Raw genomic sequence first — 20977 nt, 5'->3', positions numbered from 1 at the left:
AGAAAGAAGTAAAAATTAGTAATTTCCTGCAAGATGTGTAAAATACTAGAAGGACCTTTTCACTTTTATCATTGCTAATTATTATTTATTGATAATGCAGGACAAAGTCTTAAAGTAGTGCTCTTATAGTATGTTGCTTTTCTTGGTGGTTAGAACATAAGGGTTTTCTTATATTCAGCTGTTTATATTTGTGCTGAGCGACTAATGGGTAAATTTTTCCCCCTGTAGGCAGAGAGCAAGCAGATTTCTTTGGAAAAGCAACTCCAGGTCCTGCGTGAAACTAACCACATGCTTCAGGTCTTGCAGGAGAGCTTAGGGGAGTTGGACAAGCAGCTCACAACGTACTTGACCGACAGGATAGATGCCTTCCAAGTTCCTCAGGAAGCCCAGGTATTGCCATGGATGTGAGGGCAATAAGGTCGTAAAGAGAGCATATGTAATCGTTTCCTCACCTGCAAGGGCACCAGCTCCTTCTGCCATCCCAACCGAGAGTGAGAAAGGCCGGCCTTACTTACAGGGCAGCATGTGGGTTTGGGGGTTCTCAGGGTTTTTATGTGAGATAATGGCAAATGATCACCATTTAAAAATTATAATTTTCTTAGCTATGAAACTGGGGAAATTCCCTCTTTATAAATAAGTGGCGAACATTTGAAGTGACAAATACAAAGACCTTTGTGCACAGCACACAGCAGTCCTGCGATACAGGTGGCCCATATTATTATTATACGCACACTTATTAAAGCATGGATAGGGGTCAATATATTCTTATCTGTTGTATGACTCTATGAAACTTAAAAAAAAAAAAAAACAGACATTCTCTCCCTTTTCTAATCTCTTTGTAGAAAATCCAAGCGGAGATCTCAGCCCACGAGCTAACCCTAGAGGAGCTGAGAAGAAACACACGTTCTCAGCCTCCGACCTCCCCAGAAGGCCGGACTGCCAGAGGAGGAAGTCAGATGGATGTGCTGCAGGTGAAGGGGGAGAGCAGCTTCCTTTTACTTTTCAGCCTGTTGGGCATAAAAAGAAAATGAGAAAGAGCTGACGACTTGGATGCCTTTGGTCTTCTCTGTGATGTAAAGAGTTGGATGGGAGTGATGTGTTGAAGGTGCACTGGAAACTATTGGATCTGAGTTTTCTAGTTGAGTTGAGAAGAGAGAGCAATCTAGATTTAGATGTTTGCTTTGTATAGGTTTTTCCCTTGACGCAGAGCCTCCATCTGTACTGGTATGGCTGGTACACTGGGCAGGCTGAGTGCATGGGATGCAGTACCACTTAGCCCCTCAATGGGGGATGCAGACTGACCTTCACTCTGACCTTGTGATGAAGGGCATTGTGAGTTCTAGGTTCTTGAATTGTGTTTTAAAAACAGGTAAGAAAATTAATGCAGTTTTAATTCCAGCAAGGCTAGCTTAGCCTTTCATTTTATCTCAGACTGAGACACTGAGTGTCAAGTAATTCAGGACACTGGGCTGTGCAGTCCCCCAAGGCGACTGGGCAACCTCACTAAGTTCCTTTAAAGAATGTTTTTATTGTTACTTTATTTTACAGCCTTCTAGCAGTATGTGTTATGCTAATATTGTCTGCTGAGAAAGATTATCATTCTGATGTGAATTGCTTATTATTTTCATTTCTGCAAACAGAGGAAACTTCGAGAGGTGTCCACAAAGTTCCAGCTTTTCCAGAAACCTGCTAACTTTGAACAGCGCATGCTTGACTGCAAGCGTGTGTTGGATGGTGTGAAAGCAGAACTTCATGTTCTGGATGTGAAGAATGTGGACCCTGATGTCATACAGACCCACCTGGACAAGTGTATGGTGAGGCCGTTGGGTGGTTAATGTGTCCAGTGGGTTTTCCCGTCAGTGATATGGCTTCATGTAGCGCTTATGTACATGGTTTGTTCAATAATTGTCAGTCTAAAGTGTGCTAAGAATAGGAATAAATTATGAAAAACAGGTTAAAAAATTAGAAGTGTGGTCCTTTCCTCCCAGGACTTTAGAAGAGATAGGAGAGAGATAGCCTGCAGAGAGTAAAATCAATTAGTACAGTGTAATGATAAGGAAACTGGAACAAACAAGTGTATAACATGGCTACAAAAAAATGAAGAAAATACATCTTAATCACAGGATGAAGTTAGGGAGGGCTTCGGCAGAATGTGACTAATAAGCTAAATTTTAAAGGATAGATTTGAGTTAGCTAGACGAACCATGCTTAGAATGGATGTCAGGAATATTGCAATGTACGACAAATGTGTTCGCAAGGAAAGTAAAATTTTAAATTATAAAGTTTAAACCTAAAGTGTGAAAGAAGAAATTATACTTAGAATGGATGTCAGGAATATTATAGCATAAAAAATCATTCTCTAGGAAAATAAAATTTTAAATCAAAGTTTAAACCTAGAATGTAAAAGAAGAAATTATTTAAAAGGCCTTATTACTGTTTTAGTCTTGAACTTTAAAATTCAATTGCATAGAAATTTAAAAATAACGTGGCCAAGCATGTTCAGTCGTAGAACTAGTGTTCTGCTTGGAAAGAATCATGAAAAAAACTGAACATGACACAAGTTAAGCTAAGAAAAGTCTGGGAAGAGTCCTTTGTGCTTTTCAAAATTGCAGTCTCCACGTGTCTGTTGCATACGGAAGGTTGTTTGATTACTTGAAAGCTTGAATGGGTGGAAGAATGAAAAAATAGGATGAATTTTTATATATAACACGTGCGCACGTGCACGTATGAATGTAAATATTTATTTACTGAGATATAGAGATCAACAGAGCAAGCACTGTCCTTGACTTTGTGTAACTTAGTCCAATGGTCTGTTATTATGTGACAGTGCCACATGAGGTGTTTCACGTCAAGATTATGATGCATAGAGATAAGAGAACCTGCCCAGAATACAGCTTTTTAGTTTTAAAGTAACAAGGATGAGGGCAGCTCTGAATTTGACCTACATAACTTCGACTTCCTGTGGTTATATACATCTTGATGTATTTAGTTTTTATATGTCTTTTCATTGTATAATCAATATGTACTCATTGTGGTAGACTTGGTACTTCAGAGAATTGTAAGAAAAAAAATGAATCTTAATACTTCCAAATGCCAACAGCCAGAAATAGCCAGTGTTGCCTTTTTTCTTGTAATAGCATTTAGGATTTTAAAAAATGTAATTTAAAAAGTGTTAGACATTCAGGTTTTAGTCCTAACATTTTCCCATTTTATGTAGGAAATATGTTCGTATTATCAAGTACTTTCATAAACCTTTAAGATACATGTTTGAGTTTTTTTCTTTTTTAATAAAACAAGTATAACCTCTGTGAGTGTGTTTTCTTATCTGATTTTAAAAAGTCATTACAGCCTTGATTTCATTTTACTCATCCTTTGAACCAGATCTGGGAAAGATAAAGCCCTTTGATCTCCATAGTTAGTTCTTAGCTGTCAATCTTTGTAAGCCATGTTCTGAAATGGTTCCAGCTGGCATGTTTTCACTAATATGTAAAATTTGTCATCTTTATTTTTAAGAAACTCTATAAAATTTTGAGTGAAGTCAAGCTTGAAGTGGAGACTGTAATCAAAACAGGAAGGCACATTGTCCAGAAGCAGCAAACTGACAACCCCAAGGGGATGGATGAGCAGCTGACTTCTCTGAAGGTTCTCTACAATGACCTGGGTGCCCAGGTGAGCAGAGCAAGTGCACTGCCCGCCTCTTAACATTCCACTTCTGGGAGAAAGCATATTTGAATTTTATGGCATTAATAATATATGTTTTCATTTATGACAATAATTTTTATTATATTTCTTTACATGTATGTGTTACTATTACAATGATGAATAGTTACACAGAAATGTATTTTTAATATTTAATCCAGGTTAATTTCTGTGTTTTCAATGGCTACTGACTTTTCATAAGTTCTTCTAAGGAAACTCTACAAATAATAGTCTCTGTATAAACTCAAGTTATTGGTCCTTGGATTTCTAGATTGAATAATCTACTGAGAAATGTTAAAAACATTAGGACTCTTAATAAATAGTGATAGGAAGTTCATATTAATCTATCAGGATTTGAAATCCTTTCAAGAAACATCTATAATTCGGGCATTTTAGTGAATTCATGGGGAAGTTGTTAGGCCCTTTACTGTGAGTGACCAACTGGATCCAATAGGCTTAACATCTTCTCTTACTGAGACTCTCTGCCCTGAAACCAGAGAAGCAAAAACAAAATAAAACAAAAAAAGAAACAAATAAAAAATGTGTGGAAGTGAAACCTTCTCATCAATATTGAAAAGCTGTATTAGGTAATACATTAGACCCTTCTTTGGTTATTAAATATTAACGAAGTTTCTACATAAGCCCAGCAAATACTAGCTGAAATTTTGTGATCATTTTCAGATTAGTAAGAAAGAACAGTCCTACATTTCCTGGGCAATTTGGACCACACTTCTGCAAGATTAGATTACTGGTGTGATACATTGTGTATCAATTTGATACACTGCACATCTGAAACACATATGTTAGAACTTCTTTGTATATTACACAACTGAAGTTATTTGTGAAATATTATTGTATTTATTAATTGGGCATTGGTGTGTTTGGTTTTACAACAGATCTCTAACTGTAATTATGGTTTTGGAGTTAAGTCATTTTCTCATTCAACACAATTGGGACTTTACTGTGTGTGAGGAGTTATACAGGCAGTTAGAGATACAGTGATAAGCAAAAACATATTATCTCTCTGCCTAATGGAACTGAGAGAAATAAAAGAAGAAAACTTTAATCAAGTAGCCATGCAAAGTAATGTCAGATTATCAGCCCGAAGTGTAATGAAGGAATGTATGTAGTGCTTTAGGAGTATATGTAAAGGGGGATTTGGTCCAGTCTGGGTTAGAGGAAGTGGTGCATGAGCTGAGATCCGAAGGATGAATAGGAGTAGCCTGGGTGAAACCAGTGGAGAAGCTTCCGAGGCTGATGGAACAGCATGTGTAAAGGCCCTGTGGCAGGAGGCAGCACGGTACTTTTGTGTGGTTAAAGCAGAGACAGCAAGTGTGGGAACATGGTGTTGGAGAGATGGGATGAGACCAGATCCGACCAGTATCTTAGAATTTGTGGTAAAGGTTTTAATCTCTGTGTTAAGAGCAATGAGCAATTATGGCAGGGTTTTAGCAGGGAGAAAACATGCTCAGATATATGTTTTTTAAAAGATCACCCACTGCAGTTTGGAGGGTGGATTGCAGAGAGGCAAGAATGGATGTGAGAAGACCAGTTTGGAAGTCATTGTTACGCTCTTTGTGAGAGATGATGGTGTTTGAACTAGTTTGGAGCAGTGGAGATGGTATGAGCCGATTTTTTAAAGACATATTTAGGAAGTGAAATGAGCAGGACTTGGTAAAGGATTTGATGTGGGGATGCAGGAGCAAGAGATGAAGGATGACTCATGGGTTTCTGGCTTGATCATGTGGAAAATCATGGTGCCATCACTGGGACGGGGCACTGGAAGGAAAGGCAGACGTGTGGAGAAATCATAAGCAAGTACTGGACATGTTGACATTTTAAGTGCCTTTGAGAGAGTTAATTGCATATGTCAGATATTCACAAAGTTATTCAAGTCTGGAGAATATATCTGGGCTCGCTGAAGATATAAATTTTATGAGTCATCTGCATAGAGGTGGTTAAGTTTTCAGTGATGATGAAATTATTTAGGGAGAGGATGTAGTGAAAAAAGAAAAGGGCCTGAATTCAGTCTTGAGGGATTACCTCATTTAGAAGGGAATTTGAGGAAGATGAGCTTGTAAAAGAAACTAAAGTATATATGTATGTGTGTGTATATGTGTGTGTGTGTGTGTGTGTGTGTATACACACACACATATATATTTATATACATATGTATACCACATTTTCTTTATCCATTCATTTATCAATGGCTATTGTGAATAATGCTGCTACGAATATGGGAGTGCAGATATCTCTTAAAATAATGATTTCATTTCCTTTGTTATATATCCAGAAGTAGAATTGCTGGATCATATGGTAGTTCTTTATTAATTTTTCTGAGGGGCCGCCATGCTGTTTTCCGTAATTGTAAACTTGACATCTGCTAAGAAAGTAGATCTTAAGTGTTCTCACCACAAAAAAAAAGATAACTCTGTGAGATGGCGGATGTGTTAATTAACTTGACTGTGGTGCTCATTTCACAATGTATGTGTATCAAATTATCATATTATGCACCTTAAAAATTCACATTGTGCAACCATATATTTTATATATATACAGAACCACAGTAAGTAGCAAGAAGTGGTAGCACACCAGGAAAGTGCTAGGTCTGGGAAGCCAAAGGAAGGAGGGCATTATGAGAATGAGTGTAGGCTGCTGTTTTGAATATTATTGAAAGTTAAATATGACATCCACTTAAAAATGTCCATTAGATCTGTTGCCATTGGGGTCATTACTGAACTTAGGAAAGACAATTTCTGTGGAGTGATGGGGATAGAAGCTAGAATGTCATGGCTTGAAGTATGTGTGGGAGGTGAGAGATGGTTTTGAGAACTTGTATGGGGAAGGTAGGAGAGAGGGAAGTCGTTAGGGGAGGTGGGACCAAAGTAGGAAATGTGTGTGTGTGTGTGTGTGTGTGTGTGAGAGAGAGAGAGAGAGACAGAGAGAGAGAGAGAGAGAGAGAGAAACGGAGAGACAGACATTTGAGTATGTTTCAGACCTGGTGGGAATGATCCTATTGAGAGGGAATGGTTGCATATTCAAGAGGGAGAAGGGATAAATGGTTATGTAGAAGATTTACAACTTGAGGGACTTCCATGGTGGTCCAGAGGTTAAGACTGCACTTCCACTGCAGGGGGCATGGGTTTGATCCCTGATTCCTGATCAGGAAGCTAGGATCCCACATGCCCTGTGGCCAAAAAAAAGAAAAAAAAAGATTTACAACTTGATATGGCCTAATTCAATATGCAGTACATCTTAAAATGTATTGATGAGGCTGAGAAGAGTGTAAATTGTTATAAGTTGAAACTTAAATTATCTTCTTCCTGGTTTACAGAAATCTTTGGTAGCATTGTTTTATGGTAATTGTGTAGCTACCTGGGCATGTCAAAGTCAGATAAGTATCATATCATCTTTTAAAAGAATTCAAGTATTTGTCTCCTGAAGTCTGCATTGAAGTACTATTAATTTAGAGTCATGAATTTTAATTAAACTCCATAGAAAAATATTTCACTTTTAAGAAGGAATTTAATAATAATCAATCCTTGAGACATCAAAGAGTAAAACTGAACCTATGGGACCAGTAAAAAAGAAATGTAATCCCATTTTACTTATTAAGAAAATTTGGTTTTTATATCTAAGAAATTTTGTATCATCTAAAACAATTTCTTCCCATACATGACCTATCACTGTACTACTTAGGTAATGTTATCACTTATACATCTGTGCACATGAAAGGGAGAACATGTTTTCTGTATGTATTGTGTTGTGACATCCTTTAAAGTGTCAACTCAGTGTTAGGTTGTGAATGACTTTAGTTTGAGAGTACCATCATGTAATGCAAAGGGTCAGACCAGCCTCAATCTGATGGTCATGCCACCCTGGTTATGGCCTTAACCTTTTTAAGCTTCACTGTCCTGTTCTGTTAAATGGAAAACATAGTGCCTTTCACAGGGTTTTATTGTATGACGTGTAGATTTGTTAGCACAATACGAGAGCTGACCTGGTAAGTGTCAGTTCAGTTCGTTTTGCTTTCCGTCAACAGCAGTAAGAGCAAAATAATAATAAAAGTTTATGTTGCATAGCCATTTACTGTATTTTACGTTAAGTGGTTAATCGTAAAACATATGATTGTAAAAAATCTTGCTATTTCCCCCTCACATTGCTAGAATATCTGTGTGTTTCTAAGTGTGTTTTCTAAACAGAATCCCTCATTGAGAGGATTTTAAGGCATCTTCTGTTCAAAATAATAAAAGGAACTATTCATTGATTTCTTAACTTTGCTGCAGGGACTGGGTCAAGCCCTTCGTGTATGTATTTTTTTTCACTGAAAACTCATAGCAACCTTTTGAGGGCTGAACCTCCACCAAGGTCTCTTAGGAAGTAAGTGGAGAGCTAAGGTGAAAACTCAGGGCTGCCTGACATGTAACTACTACAGTATATTGTCCCCCCTGCAGAAAAGTAAGAATAGTGTGATTCTAGGTGCCAGAGATAAAGGTTAGGTCTGTCTTGGGGGTTAAATATGAATCTGTTTGGGTCTTTAGTTAGTGCTCTGATTCATTCCCACTATGTTGATCTCTCTTGTGCTCTTTTTTTTTTTTCTAAGGTGACAGAGGGAAAACAGGATCTAGAAAGAGCATCACAGTTGGCTCGGAAAATGAAGAAAGAGGCTGCTTCTCTCTCTGAATGGCTTTCTGTTACTGAAACTGAATTGGTACAGAAATCCACTTCAGAAAGTTTGCTTGGTGACTTGGATACAGAAATTTCCTGGGCTAAAGTAAGTTGTAGTTCAGGTGAACCACCAATATTATGCCCATGTAATTTGTGGCATTTTGATCAGGGAAATCTGGGTAGATGTCATTTCTCTCCATTTCATATAAAACATAGTCTTGTCTTTTTTCCATGTCTCTGTCCTAAGAATGAATAAGAATATTTTAAAAACAACTATCTTCAGAAGATATTTTTATCTTGATTCCGAAAGCGTTAAAACTCACATGGCTCATCACCGAGGGCTTTGTAGTCATTATGCTTAGGTGGTACTTGAAAATATTATAATTATCACCTTCAAAAGCAGTGACATTTTTTGAGTATTCATTCTTCACAAAGTATTGTGCTGAATTCATTTATTAATTCTTCTATAGTAACTTTTGTACCAGTAACTAATCTTTCTATTGCAAACTAACTGGTGTAAAGAGCATAGGAACGGAATTTTCAAAAAAATCAATAAAAGATCCAAGAGTTTTCTCTAGCCCTGTTGTTACTTAGAAATCGCAGAGATCAGAGAGTTGATTTGCTAGTTCTGTCTTTTGACGTGGAAAAAGACTTGAATGAAGCACAAAATATTGATAGTTTTTCTTTTGACTGAAGCATTCTTTTCCTGAATTTATTTTCTAAGAAAGAAGCACGGGTACTAGAGATAAGTGCTGAAAATAAATGATTAATCCTGTGACAGAACTTTGTATAAAGCTGCAGGTATCAGTTTTAACATTCTCTACAGGTGTCAGTTTATGGGGAGTGAAGAGGAGGTGCTATGAGGTCGTGGGATAATACAGCTCCTTAATTTGAATGCTTCTTTGGAGATAATTGTTGTAAGAAAGTCAAGGTATTAATCACTAGGAAGAATGTTCTCAGTTTAGAAAATAGCTCATGAAAAGTGTAATTGCCATGGGCTGTGTGAAGCGAAAAGAAATGTATAAAGGAAGTGAAAAACACTGGAGTTCATGAGTTATGGTGGATGAATGCCAACCAAAGGCACCAAACTTTATTTTTGTTAAATTTAAGTTTTTCAAGGAAATATTATCTTCTTTCTACAATACACTTTGAAAGCCATTATTTTCTTATAGCACCATAAGTCACATAAGCAAATTGAATAACATTTGCATAGTGTAGTACAAAAAAAAGACAGGAGCAAAAATCATCTCTAATCAAAGAATACCCTGTTATCATTTCAGTTTTTTATAGGCACATATAGACATGCAGGCACAAGCATATATTTAAAACAGAATTGTATCTAGTGTTTCATGACCTTCTTGAAAAGCCTTACATCTTTAACATTTTCCTTTACCTACAAGTGTTTTTGTGTCACACATGGGAGATAGGAACAGTATTCATTGTATATTTTATTTTTTATTGTCCCATTCCTCCATTCATGTCCATTTAAATTATTACCAATTTTCACTATTGTAAAAAGTGCTGTGATGAATAAAAATACTTGTGGCTGAATCATAGCATACATTCTTAATTACTTCCTGAGGATAAATTCCCTCTAAAAATATTGGATCAAGGGATATATCCATTTTAACATCTTATACCTGTTATGAAATTGTCCTTCAGAAATGTACCCAGCAGCTATGAGTGAGAATTCCTACTTACTTGTTTTAACTACACTTTTGACAACGGTAGGCAAATAACATGTTTTGGTTATTTAATTAGAACATTTTCCATTAGTTTATAGGCCATTTGTAGCTTCTATCACAGCTTGGTCTTTTAATTTAGAACTCTTTACCTGTTACAGTTCTTAATGCTTAGCGTGTTGTGTATTGGTACAAAATTATTTTGTTCTTTGCCACTGTAGTTTCTTTTCTGTTTTGTATGTTTTTTTAAAACTTATTATATATTTTTTAAATAATACAATGCTTTTTAAAAAAATTATTTCTGCCTTTAGTGCTTAGAAAGGCCAACTCTACTCAAAAGTTATATAATTATTTACTTATATTTTCTTCTAGCTCTTTTATAGTTTCATCTTTTTACCTTTAATGCTTTAAATCCTTCTGGAATTTAGTTTGGTGTATATAATGAGGTAAGGCTCTAACCTTTTATTCCAAATAGTTTACCAGTTATCTCAGCACTATTTATTGTGTAATTATCCTTTCCCCACTGATTTGACAAGCTCAATTCATATATTCTTTTTACCTGTTACTTTGCTTTGTTTTCTGCTTCACTGATCTGACCCTCTGAAATGTTCTTCAACTGTTTAACTACGTGGCTTTATATTTTAACATGTAGTTAAAGACAGGATTTCCTGACTTTATGCTTCTTCTTTTGTATATACTCATATGAATTTTAGAATTATTACTCTCAAATTCTTAGAAAAATTGTTAGAAATTTCGATTTGAATTGCCTTGAATTTATAAATTTGTTTTGAGGGGAATTGACATCTTTGTTATATTTGTCTTTTTAGTAACATGGAATGTCTCATTTCCCCCTCCACATTCCCTTACATCCCTACATAATGCTTTGGTTTTTTTCTTTGTAAACTTTATCATGTATGCAAAAAAGTTTATACCTACATATTTATTTTATTTTATTGGTATGTATGAAGTATGCTTTTCTTTCTTTTTTTTTTTACTAATTTCTTATGGTTGGTACATAAGCGATACCAATTTTTGCATATTTAATTTTTAATCATCAATCTGTGCACTCACATAAATTCAATTAGTTTTTCAGTTGATTCTCATCATTTTTAAGGTAAAGACAGTAAATATGATGTTTGTTTCTTCTGGAACTATTCACTCTTAAATTCCCATTTAATCTTATTTCAGATTTGAAATAATGAAGATGGTATATACAAATCATGAATTCATAGCACATTCTCTTCACTAGAGTAAACCAAATGAAACATTAGTATGTAACATAATCACCCATTTTTTCAATGTTGTGTTGTCAGATTTAAGAAACATGCATATTTCAAAATATTTTAATGAATTTCCACTATATTATGTAAAATTATTTTCAATGCAAAATTTAAATAGCATCTGCATTCTAGAACTTAATGTTTTTATTCCATAGCTTAAAAATCATTATTTTCAACGTAGCCATTTTCTTTACAATAAAATCTATTAACATAGTGTGTGTACTGTTTACATTTAATTGCTTGTAGTTAATTATTTCTTATAGTTTTTAAAGACTACTGTAGTCAATCAGTGCATAGCCACTGAAGGAATGCAGAAACTTATTAACTGCAGAGAGCATGGCTGTGGGTATTCTGTTTTGTTTTTGTTTTTTCCTCTCCCTGCTGGAGAACACTTGAGAGAAATATTTCAGTGTCTTTATAAAAATACCAGTAATTGATGTGGCCAGATGAGTCCTTATACCTTGACTCACTTGTGAATTTGTAGTTTTTATGCCTTTCAAAATGTGATTTAATGATGTGAGATTAAATGTAGATTTGAACTTCTTGAAATGATTCATTTAAATATTTTTCTAAAAAGGTACAACAGAAGTAGGGTAGATATATGCATGTTACTTTTTGATTGAAAGAATTTTGTAGTTTTAATTTTGGAACCCAACATTCTCTTTATAATTCTCTGACTGCACACCTTGCCTGGTCAAACTTATGAATGTGAAAATCAAGTAATCATAATACCATCTAGAGTATTAGCTTTACATATTAAGACAAGTGTAAAACCAAAGCTTAGGCATGCTAGTTCTCCTATGATGTATAGTACAAGATGAAATGTTTTTTGTAATGCTTATAAACAAACAATATGTTAAGTCATCTTAGAATTTTGAGTTCTGGGATAGTCCTGCTTTGCCCACTTGTAGTTACTGAAGATGGAGCTGATTCATTATTTCTAGAGTTTTGATGAAGATAATTGCTGTTGTGTAAGGAATGGAATTTATACTTAAAATAAATGAAATAATTACCTTTCCACATCTAAATTTGTTACATTCTTTGGTGTTTGCATAATTAAATATTTAATTTTTATTTGAAACTTTAAAACTCTCATCATGTTAGTAAGTTGTGGAATCTTGTGAACCTTTGACATGTGTAAGTTATCTAGGGAGTCATGTATACGTGAAAAAAAAGTTTTTTAAAAATGAAGGTTGTATAAACTTTTATAATGTTCTGAAAGATCAAGTAGGTCTGGGAACTTTTATTTTCTAGAATATTCTGAAAGATCTGGAAAAGAGAAAAGCTGATTTAAATACCATCACAGAGAGTAGTGCTGCCCTGCAGAACTTGATTGAGGGCAGTGAGCCTGTTTTAGAAGAGAAGCTCTGTGTCCTTAATGCCGGGTGGAGCCGGGTTCGCACCTGGACGGAGGATTGGTGCAACACCTTGTTGGTATGTTTCAGGAAGAATTTCATGGTGAAATCTTCTCTCCTTTAATTGTGTATAAACGAATACTGTTTTGATTAGGATTCCAAATCCTATTTTCTGTTTGTCACAATAATGTTTTGCTTGTGAATTAATTTCATTAGACTACATTTTATCTTTTCCTCTGAAAAGATAATAACTAGAAAGAGTTCACATGTCTCTGTTAAGTAATAAACCATTTGTGATATACATAGAAATGTGTACTTTAATATCTTAGTAAATACACCTTACTTGCTACATTTTAATGACAATATTGTATTTAATTTTCATACTATTATAAACTATATATATAATATTTGTAATGTTGGTGTACTAGTTAAGGGCACCAGTTCTAGTGTCTGATGGCCTAAGTTAAAGTTTTGACTACAAACTGATTGACATTGGTCAAGTTATGGGTTGGCCAAAAAGTTAGTTTGGGTTTTTCCATAACATCTTACGGAAAAACCCAAACAAACTTTTTTGGCCAACCCAATACTTAAATGCTCTCTAAGTCTCAGGTTTCTCATTTGTAAAATGGACATTATTATAATTTCTACCTCATACAGTTTTTGTGATTATGACGTAAAACATGTAGGGCTCTTATAAAACTATATTTAAACCAACCAATTTTAGATATTGTTATGATGATTATGGTAATTGTTAAATGCTATATGTTTTTAGTCTTTGGTTATAACAACACTACTACGCTGTTAACCAGTATTTCATGGAAATCGTGACCATTTAATTTCATAGTGTTTTTCTGTCCCTTTTATAATAACAATGAATATATGGCAACCGTACCTTCTCTTCCCTTAAAAAAAGTTCTTATCTATAAATTATTATTTGTTCTGATATATCTGAGATAAGACTCTTTCCAAATTCATAGAATTACTGGGTAATGGATATGAACAGAGAAAAATAAATTATTGTGTGTTTGGATATTTATTGAAATCAACCAGAATGTGTAGGGCATTGAAGCTGGTGGGTTTACATCTTGATCTGTCAGATTCATGTCCAGAGTTCATCTGCGACTTACTACCTTCATAACCTTGGGTAAATTACTTAATGTCACTTAGCTTTAATTTCCCTATATATAAAATGGGATTAAAAGAACATATCTAACAGAGTTGTTAAATGTTGAATAACAAATGTGAAATTCTTGGCTATAAATATGTTCATAAAATATGTTCATTAAATATTTTATATATTCATTTTTATTATAACTAGTTTTATTCCACATGCTCATGGCCCTTACTTCTGCCTTATGCAGTCTGTACCTTCTAAATTCTCCTTTCAAATAATATCTTTCTACACCTATTAGAACATTTGATTTATCTGCTCTTATCAAGGTAAATAAGTCTGGTGTTTATAAATTCTTCTTACTTAGAATCCAGACCACTGTCAAAACTTTGCTCATATGATTTATCGGTTCTCATTTTATTTTTTCAATGATTTTTCCATATTACAGATTAATAATTTGTTTCCTTGTTTTTAAACACTTTTCTTCGAAGTTTCTTCTTAGTTTCCTTCATCCTATAAAATACAATTCCTAAAAGTTTTTGGTTTCATCATAAGGCTCTCCCACTCTTTTTCATCAAGTTCTACATTCTTGCCTTAGCCTCAGCAGTTTTGCCTAGTTTTAACTGACTTAACTGTTTTCAAATGTATTCTCTCAATCACGTTATACCTTGCTTCAGGAAGTATCACTGAGATCTGTTCCAGGTGTAATGGTAAGTGCTGTCGATACTGAGGTGAAACAACAGGGGCCCTGCCTCTAAGTACTTACAGTCCATTGAGCAGGCAAAATTTGAATCATTTTTTAATATTATTACTTCCTTAAATGAGTTTTTAACAAATATGATCAAGGAGGGGCCGGTGAGATTATTTGTAATATAAGAATGACGGATAGGGATTAAAACAAAATGAAATTAAAAAAGAAACTTTCACCTTTTATTCTTCTTCAACTTTTCATCGTATTGAGATCTAAATTAAAATTAAAAAGTGCTCAGTCACAGTGTGCATTTTTAGGAATTAGATTTATCCATTGGGGAAGAGCTTTGTAGGAAGGTGGAAATTCTTCTTGAAATTCAGCGTACAGTTAGCACTTTGAAGGTCTTTTAAATGTCTTCTAAGATCATTGTCTTAAATATTTCATATGATTGTATCAGCATTTTATTAATTCCTTTCTAGAACCACCAAAACCAGTTGGAAATATTTGATGGAAATGTTGCTCACATAAGCACCTGGCTTTATCAAGCTGAAGCGCTATTGGATGAGATAGAAAAAAAGCCAGCAAGTAAACGGGAAGAAATTGTGAAGGTAGCAAATGTAGAGGATCAGTAACACTTCTGGGAATGGAAGGTTTTGCTGTTCTCTTTCTCTCGAGGAGTGCTCCAAGTGACTTGTGCACACATGCTTCCCATGCAGTGGATTCATTAGCTTTTATGTTGGTGGGATAAACTCTTTCTTGTTTGCTCTTTGTATTTTGTCTTAGCTTATTTTTTGTTCCGTTCCTTTCTTGTAAGAATTAGCACTAAAAATACCACATTATGTGATTGTTAATAAAATTTTTCCATTGCAATTTAATAAGCTATAAAAAAAACTCCATTTTGTCATACAAGGTAGTTGAATGCTGGGTCATTAGTTCACCACAAAAGGTCATTCTTAGTTATTTTTTTAATGACTTGCAAAATTTGGTGGCAGTATAGAAAGTCAAAGCAAAACTGACTTCACAATGAGTATTTGGCTTTCATTTCTTCCTGCATATTGCCCCCTGACCCAGCTTTGCAGAGGAATCAGCTGTATGAAAAAGATAGTATACTTTTTCAGAAGCACAAAGTCTGGCAGACTTCTCTCTTCACTTTGCTCAGCCTCTTGATACCCTTACTCAGTGGTGTTAAGCAAAGAAGAAATTGTTGTCTCGGGGGCTCCAGAGTCTCAGAAAAGTGCCCAGAGTACCCCTTATTCATTCCTGTGTTTCTACATTTAGTTTCAAAGTTGAAGATCAAACGTAGCTTTTAAGAATTCCTCTTCGAGAATCTTTTCTTTTTACCACTCAGGCCCCACCAGTCCTTCCTTTGAACCCTTTGTCATGTCAGGCATGGATGAACAATTGAATTCTAGGTTACAAATGTACTTTCTCAACATTCTGCAGACATCCTTGAATGAATCTTTTTTTTCCCTTTAAGTTGTTTATTGATGACAGAAACAGTGCATAATTAAAGATTTGATGAGGAACCTGCAAACAATAAAGCATGTGTCTGTTGCCAGCAAAATACAATTATTCCAGGTCCTTTAGACGTTACAAATAGAGTTCCTTCACAGCAGATGGTTCATATGTAACAAAGCCATTTTAGAGTGTTTAATTGTGCTTCTATAAAACCTTCGAAGAATGAGGTAGTTTCCTTTACTCACCACATTTTCCACATTTCCACGATTACACTTTTAGTGAACTTATTAAATCCTTTTAACATAACCTTTAAACAATTTTTCATGAAAGCCAAGCCTTATTTACAAAGTGTTTATTTCTTTCCACTTGATTTTTCTTAAAGAGAATTTCAAGAATCACTATACAGATAGCAAAATTTGAGACAAGCAACGGCTGTTTTTTTTTTCATTACAATCAGATTTAGATGTGAGAGAACATGTTCTAAAAATTCCATAGTTAAGCTGATGTTCTCCTGTTTCTATCTATATATACTGATTTAAAAACAGTTCCTCAAACTACTTATTTTCTCTCAGCCACCATAACAAGTAAGCACAAATTCTTCACAACAGTGGGTTAAGCTCCATGTATTAGCTGATTGTGTGCATTGCTGGATCATTCATTCTCGTAAATCACCAAGAAAACATCTGCAGAATTTATAGATGCATACAGATTAGCTAGCTTATTTTTAAGACTTCATTCAAAATCTACTTACAGCCATACATACTCTTGAGTGAATTCCAACACTCTTCAAAAACTTACCAATGAAGTAGAAATTGAGGCAGGTATGTGCATTCCTTTCTTAGCCCTGAGAAGGAATTTAATGACAGTTGTGAAATTAGCTTGAGGAAACTGCATAATGTTGTTGCATATTTTAGTTAAAAACTAAATGATAATATTCGACTAATTTCCAAATGAGTTCACCTTCACCAAGGAAAGGCGGATGGTGGTAAATAGTATTTCTAGGGGGAAAAGAAGTCAGTCTACTCCTTGCCACTTATTCCTTTATCCAGCCTCAAGAGGCTTTGCAACTCTTAGAATAAAACGGTTGAAGAAATGACACCATAAATCTTATAGACTATTCAATCATAAAATAAAGTTTTATCCAATCTGGTAGTGATCGAAAATGCTTCCCATGTAACATGAATGAGTCCTAATGTACGAAAAGCTCTTATTCAAATTGATGGTACTGAAATCTCTTACTAGGAATCTCAGACATTTATTTAAACTACCTTTACTTTCGAGTTAGCATTGCACCCATGTTTGGTTTTGATTTTTCCCACGTGATAATTTTGTTTTTCTTACAATTAGCGTTTACTGTCTGAGCTGGATGATGCTAACCTCCAAGTAGAAAATGTCCGTGATCAAGCTGTTGTTTTGATGAATGCACGTGGAGGCTCAAGCAAGGAGCTTGTAGAACCAAAATTAGCTGAATTGAATAGAAACTTTGAAAAGGTTTCTCAACACATCAAAAGTGCCAAAGTAAGCAATTATGTTTGTATATAAAACTATTTTTCTTATAGATATGTAGCTACGTGATAGATAATTATATGGTATATATATCAAGAGTTTTTTAATTAAAATGATTTTATCACTTTGGAGCATTTGTTCTTATTTATGTTGATTATGCATATGAAGGAGAGAATATAAGAAATTAGTATTAAAGAAAATAACCCATTAGAGAAAAGGTTTCAAAGTATTGAAATTATGAGAGGAAGGATCATCTTTTTTGCAGGAAGTAAATATTTTCTAACTTTGCTTTGTTTTGAAATACTTGATATAATAGGCCAAACAATCTTTCATAGCCTACGAATGTACTTAGATTATTTGCAACTTAAAGAAAGCAACAAAAATCTTGCTTTAACTTTTGTCTTCCTTAGCCTTGACCCTACTTCCTTACCTTCTGACCTAAGCTCACTTATTCTTTTCAATAGATCTATGGGAGATTTTTCCTACATATGTTAAAGAGTAATGCAGGAAACATAGGAGATGGAGTGAGAGAAAGTGCAAAGAAAATTATTGTTGTCCCCATAAATAATTTCTGTTAATGTTTTGGCATACATATCCACTCTTACTCATGTGTATGTGATATTAAAATATCAAAAATTTTATATTGTTTTGTATATTCTCTTCAGACAAGGTTTTTAACAGCTATTCAATTAAATGATCTGTTACAATATTCTAAGTCAATTTTCCACTTTTGTGCTTTTATAAATATTGTATTGTTAAAATTGTTTTATGCATGTCTTTTTGTTCATTTCTTAGTATGCCCTTAGGATCACTTCTTAGAATTCCTTGATATTGTTGTGAAAGTTGTACCTATAAATGCTGTTAAATAGATTTTTCCAAAGATTCCTACCGTAAGTTTGTGCCAATTTATACATTCATAACCAGAGTGTGAGATTGCTAGCTTCCCCATGCTCAGCCAACACTGCATGTTATTTTCCTGCCTTTAGTTTCATTGAATTTGTTACATTGATTTTAGGCACATAAATATTGATGTAAAGGCTTTCTATATAGATACTGTCTGAAAATACTGCATTGAGAAACATGTACTTTTTCGAAGTTTCGGTATCAAAATCGAAGGGGCATTGTACTGGGGAAAGTTAACTGGGAGGCATTCTTTGGGATGTCCCTATACTGGGTAGTGGCCTTTCTTCCTCTCTGTGGCCATGGCAGGGATGGCTTCCGGATCACGGCACTGTTTCCTGCTGTGCTCGCCTGCGGTCCCAGAACCCTCCTCCCACTCCAGGCAGCCACGCTCACTTGCACACCAGTTTGCATCCCTCGCTGGAATTCGGAAAACATGGGTAATCAGAGAAGCCCAAGTTGGTAAAATTATTGCTGTGGGAATGAATGAAATTAAAGTCAATTCAAATAAATGTGAGTTCTTTCTTGACACTGATTAAATGGTGAAAGGTCAAGTTAAGAATATCTTTTCTTTTTTTTTAAACATCTTTATTGGAGTATAATTGCTTTACAATGGTGTGTTAGTTGCTGCTTTGTAACAAAGTGAATCAGCTATATGCATACATATATCCCCATATCTCCTCCCTCTTGTGTCTCCCTCCCACCCTCCCTATCCCACCCCTCTAGGTGGTCACAAAGCACCTAGCTGATCTCCTTGTGTCATGTGGCTGCTTCCCACTAGCTATCTATTTTACATTTGGTAGTGTATATATATGTCCATGCCACTCTCTCACTTCGTCCCAGCTTAACCTTCCCCCTCCCTGTGTCCTCAAGTCCATTCTGTACATCTGCGTCTTTATTCCTGTCCTGCCCCTAGGTTCTTCAGAACCTTTTTTTTTTTTTTTTGGATTCCATATATATGTGTTAGCATACGGTATTTGTTTTTCTCTTTCTGACTTACTTCACTCTGTATGACAGACTCTAGGTCCATCCACCTCAATACAAATAACTCAATTTCGTTTCTTTTTATGTCTGGGTAATATTCCATTGTATATATGTGCCACATCTTCTTTATCCATTCATCTGTCGATGGACACGTAGGTTGCTTCCATGTCCTGGCTATTGTAACTAGTGCTGCAATGAACATTGTGTTACATGACTCTTTTTGAGTTATGGTTTTCTCAGGGTATATGCTCAGTAGTGGGATTGCTGGGTCGTATGGTAGTTCTATTTTTAGTTTTTTAAGGAACCTCCATACTGTTCTCCACAGCGGCTGTATCAATTTAAATTCCCACCAACAGTGCAAGAGGGTTCCCTTTTCTCCACACCCTCTCCAGCAAAAATCTACAAACAAGAATATCTTTTCAAAGAACATTTTTCCTTCTACAGTTGCTGATTGGCCAGGAACCATTATCATACCAATATCTGGTCACCACTGAAGCATTTGAAGCTGGTGTGCCTTTCTCTGACTTGGAAAAATTAGAAAATGATATAGAAAATATGTTAAAAGTTACAGAAAAGCGCTTGGAATCCAGTGATGAAGATGAAAAGGTTGGCTCAAGCAGATTTTCAAAACCGTGGTGTTCTCACTTTTCTTCTCTGTTAATTATATTTTTACATTAATGATGTTTACCCACATATCTGCCAAACATGATAGAACAGATTTAAATGTGACTTTCTGGTGAGTGTCAATGTAAGGTTTGTCACGTGATTTACATAATGCTTAAAAAAAAGACATACTTTCTGACTATAAAGGTAGTGTTATCTTAGTTCTATTTAACTTCTGCTAAACTAGCATTCTTTATGAGTTATTTTAACTTCATATATGAAATATTTTAAGAAAAACATAAACTTTTGTTGTATATCATTCAGATAAACATATGTTGACTTATACTATACTTTGTAGGTTAGTTCTCCTGCTTGGGAACTGATAGTAAGTGACCCTGTGCATTTTTCTTTTGAGTAATTTTTATCTTTTAAACATTCAGATGGATGAGGAGAGAGCCCAGATTGAGGAAGTTCTACAAAGAGGAGAACAAATGTTACATCAACCTATGGAGGATAATAAAAAAGAAAAGATCCGTTTGCAGTTACTACTTTTGCACACAAGATACAACAAAACTAAGGTATTGTCATGGGGGAGTCTCTGTTCCACTTAAATAACTTTTTCAGCTCTTGCCATTGAGAAATGTGATGTTGCATTCAATGACATCTCAAAACAAACCAGTTGGAATGGTATCTCCTCGTTTCTCGTGTGTATTGCTAGATATGTTTATATTTTTGGATGAGGCGAGACTCACAGAAAATAGAAACATAAAACCTTATTATTGACATCTCTTTTGGATTTCTGATAATGTTTTAAACCTTTGGGGAGTGACTTTCTCCTTCAGTTCCGTATTTTATGTGTGGAGGTGTTGACCACATTAAAAAAAATTTCTAGTTTACAAATAACTAAATTTGTGAAGTTGATAAAATATGATTTATATTCTAGGAAAAGATTCACCACCAGCTCCCTTTTCAATAGCCATCTTTGCAGCTGCATTGTAAATATGCTGGTGTTCCCCAGAGGTCTGTACTTAGGTAATCCT

The 20977-nt window shown here is 34.9% G+C and overlaps 1 protein-coding gene across 14 annotated transcripts in view; it reads left to right on the top strand.

The window, feature by feature from the left end:
• The window catches only part of UTRN (utrophin), a 506668-nt gene that overhangs the window by 195144 nt on the left and 290547 nt on the right, over nt 1-20977 (top strand). For 13 of the 14 annotated variants that reach the window (XM_027084340.1, XM_027084307.1, XM_027084323.1 and 10 more), the window contains 10 exons: nt 229-390; nt 843-971; nt 1641-1814; nt 3514-3669; nt 8303-8473; nt 12584-12763; nt 14966-15094; nt 17292-17462; nt 19779-19940; nt 20378-20515. In XM_027084340.1, the coding sequence (XP_026940141.1) occupies nt 229-390; nt 843-971; nt 1641-1814; nt 3514-3669; nt 8303-8473; nt 12584-12763; nt 14966-15094; nt 17292-17462; nt 19779-19940; nt 20378-20515 (1572 nt within the window). The remainder of the gene's footprint in view (nt 1-228; nt 391-842; nt 972-1640; nt 1815-3513; nt 3670-8302; nt 8474-12583; nt 12764-14965; nt 15095-17291; nt 17463-19778; nt 19941-20377; nt 20516-20977) is intronic. The other variant, XM_027084370.1, reaches the window with a different exon arrangement.

This window comes from Aethalodelphis obliquidens, unplaced genomic scaffold (genome assembly GCF_003676395.1).
Source record: "Aethalodelphis obliquidens isolate GAN/ISIS:26980383/991018 unplaced genomic scaffold, ASM367639v1 scaffold3, whole genome shotgun sequence".
In the NCBI taxonomy this organism is placed as follows: domain Eukaryota; kingdom Metazoa; phylum Chordata; class Mammalia; order Artiodactyla; family Delphinidae; genus Aethalodelphis; species Aethalodelphis obliquidens.
The sequence above is the reverse complement of the archived record's forward strand: the minus strand, read 5'-3'. Positions and strand labels throughout refer to the sequence as shown.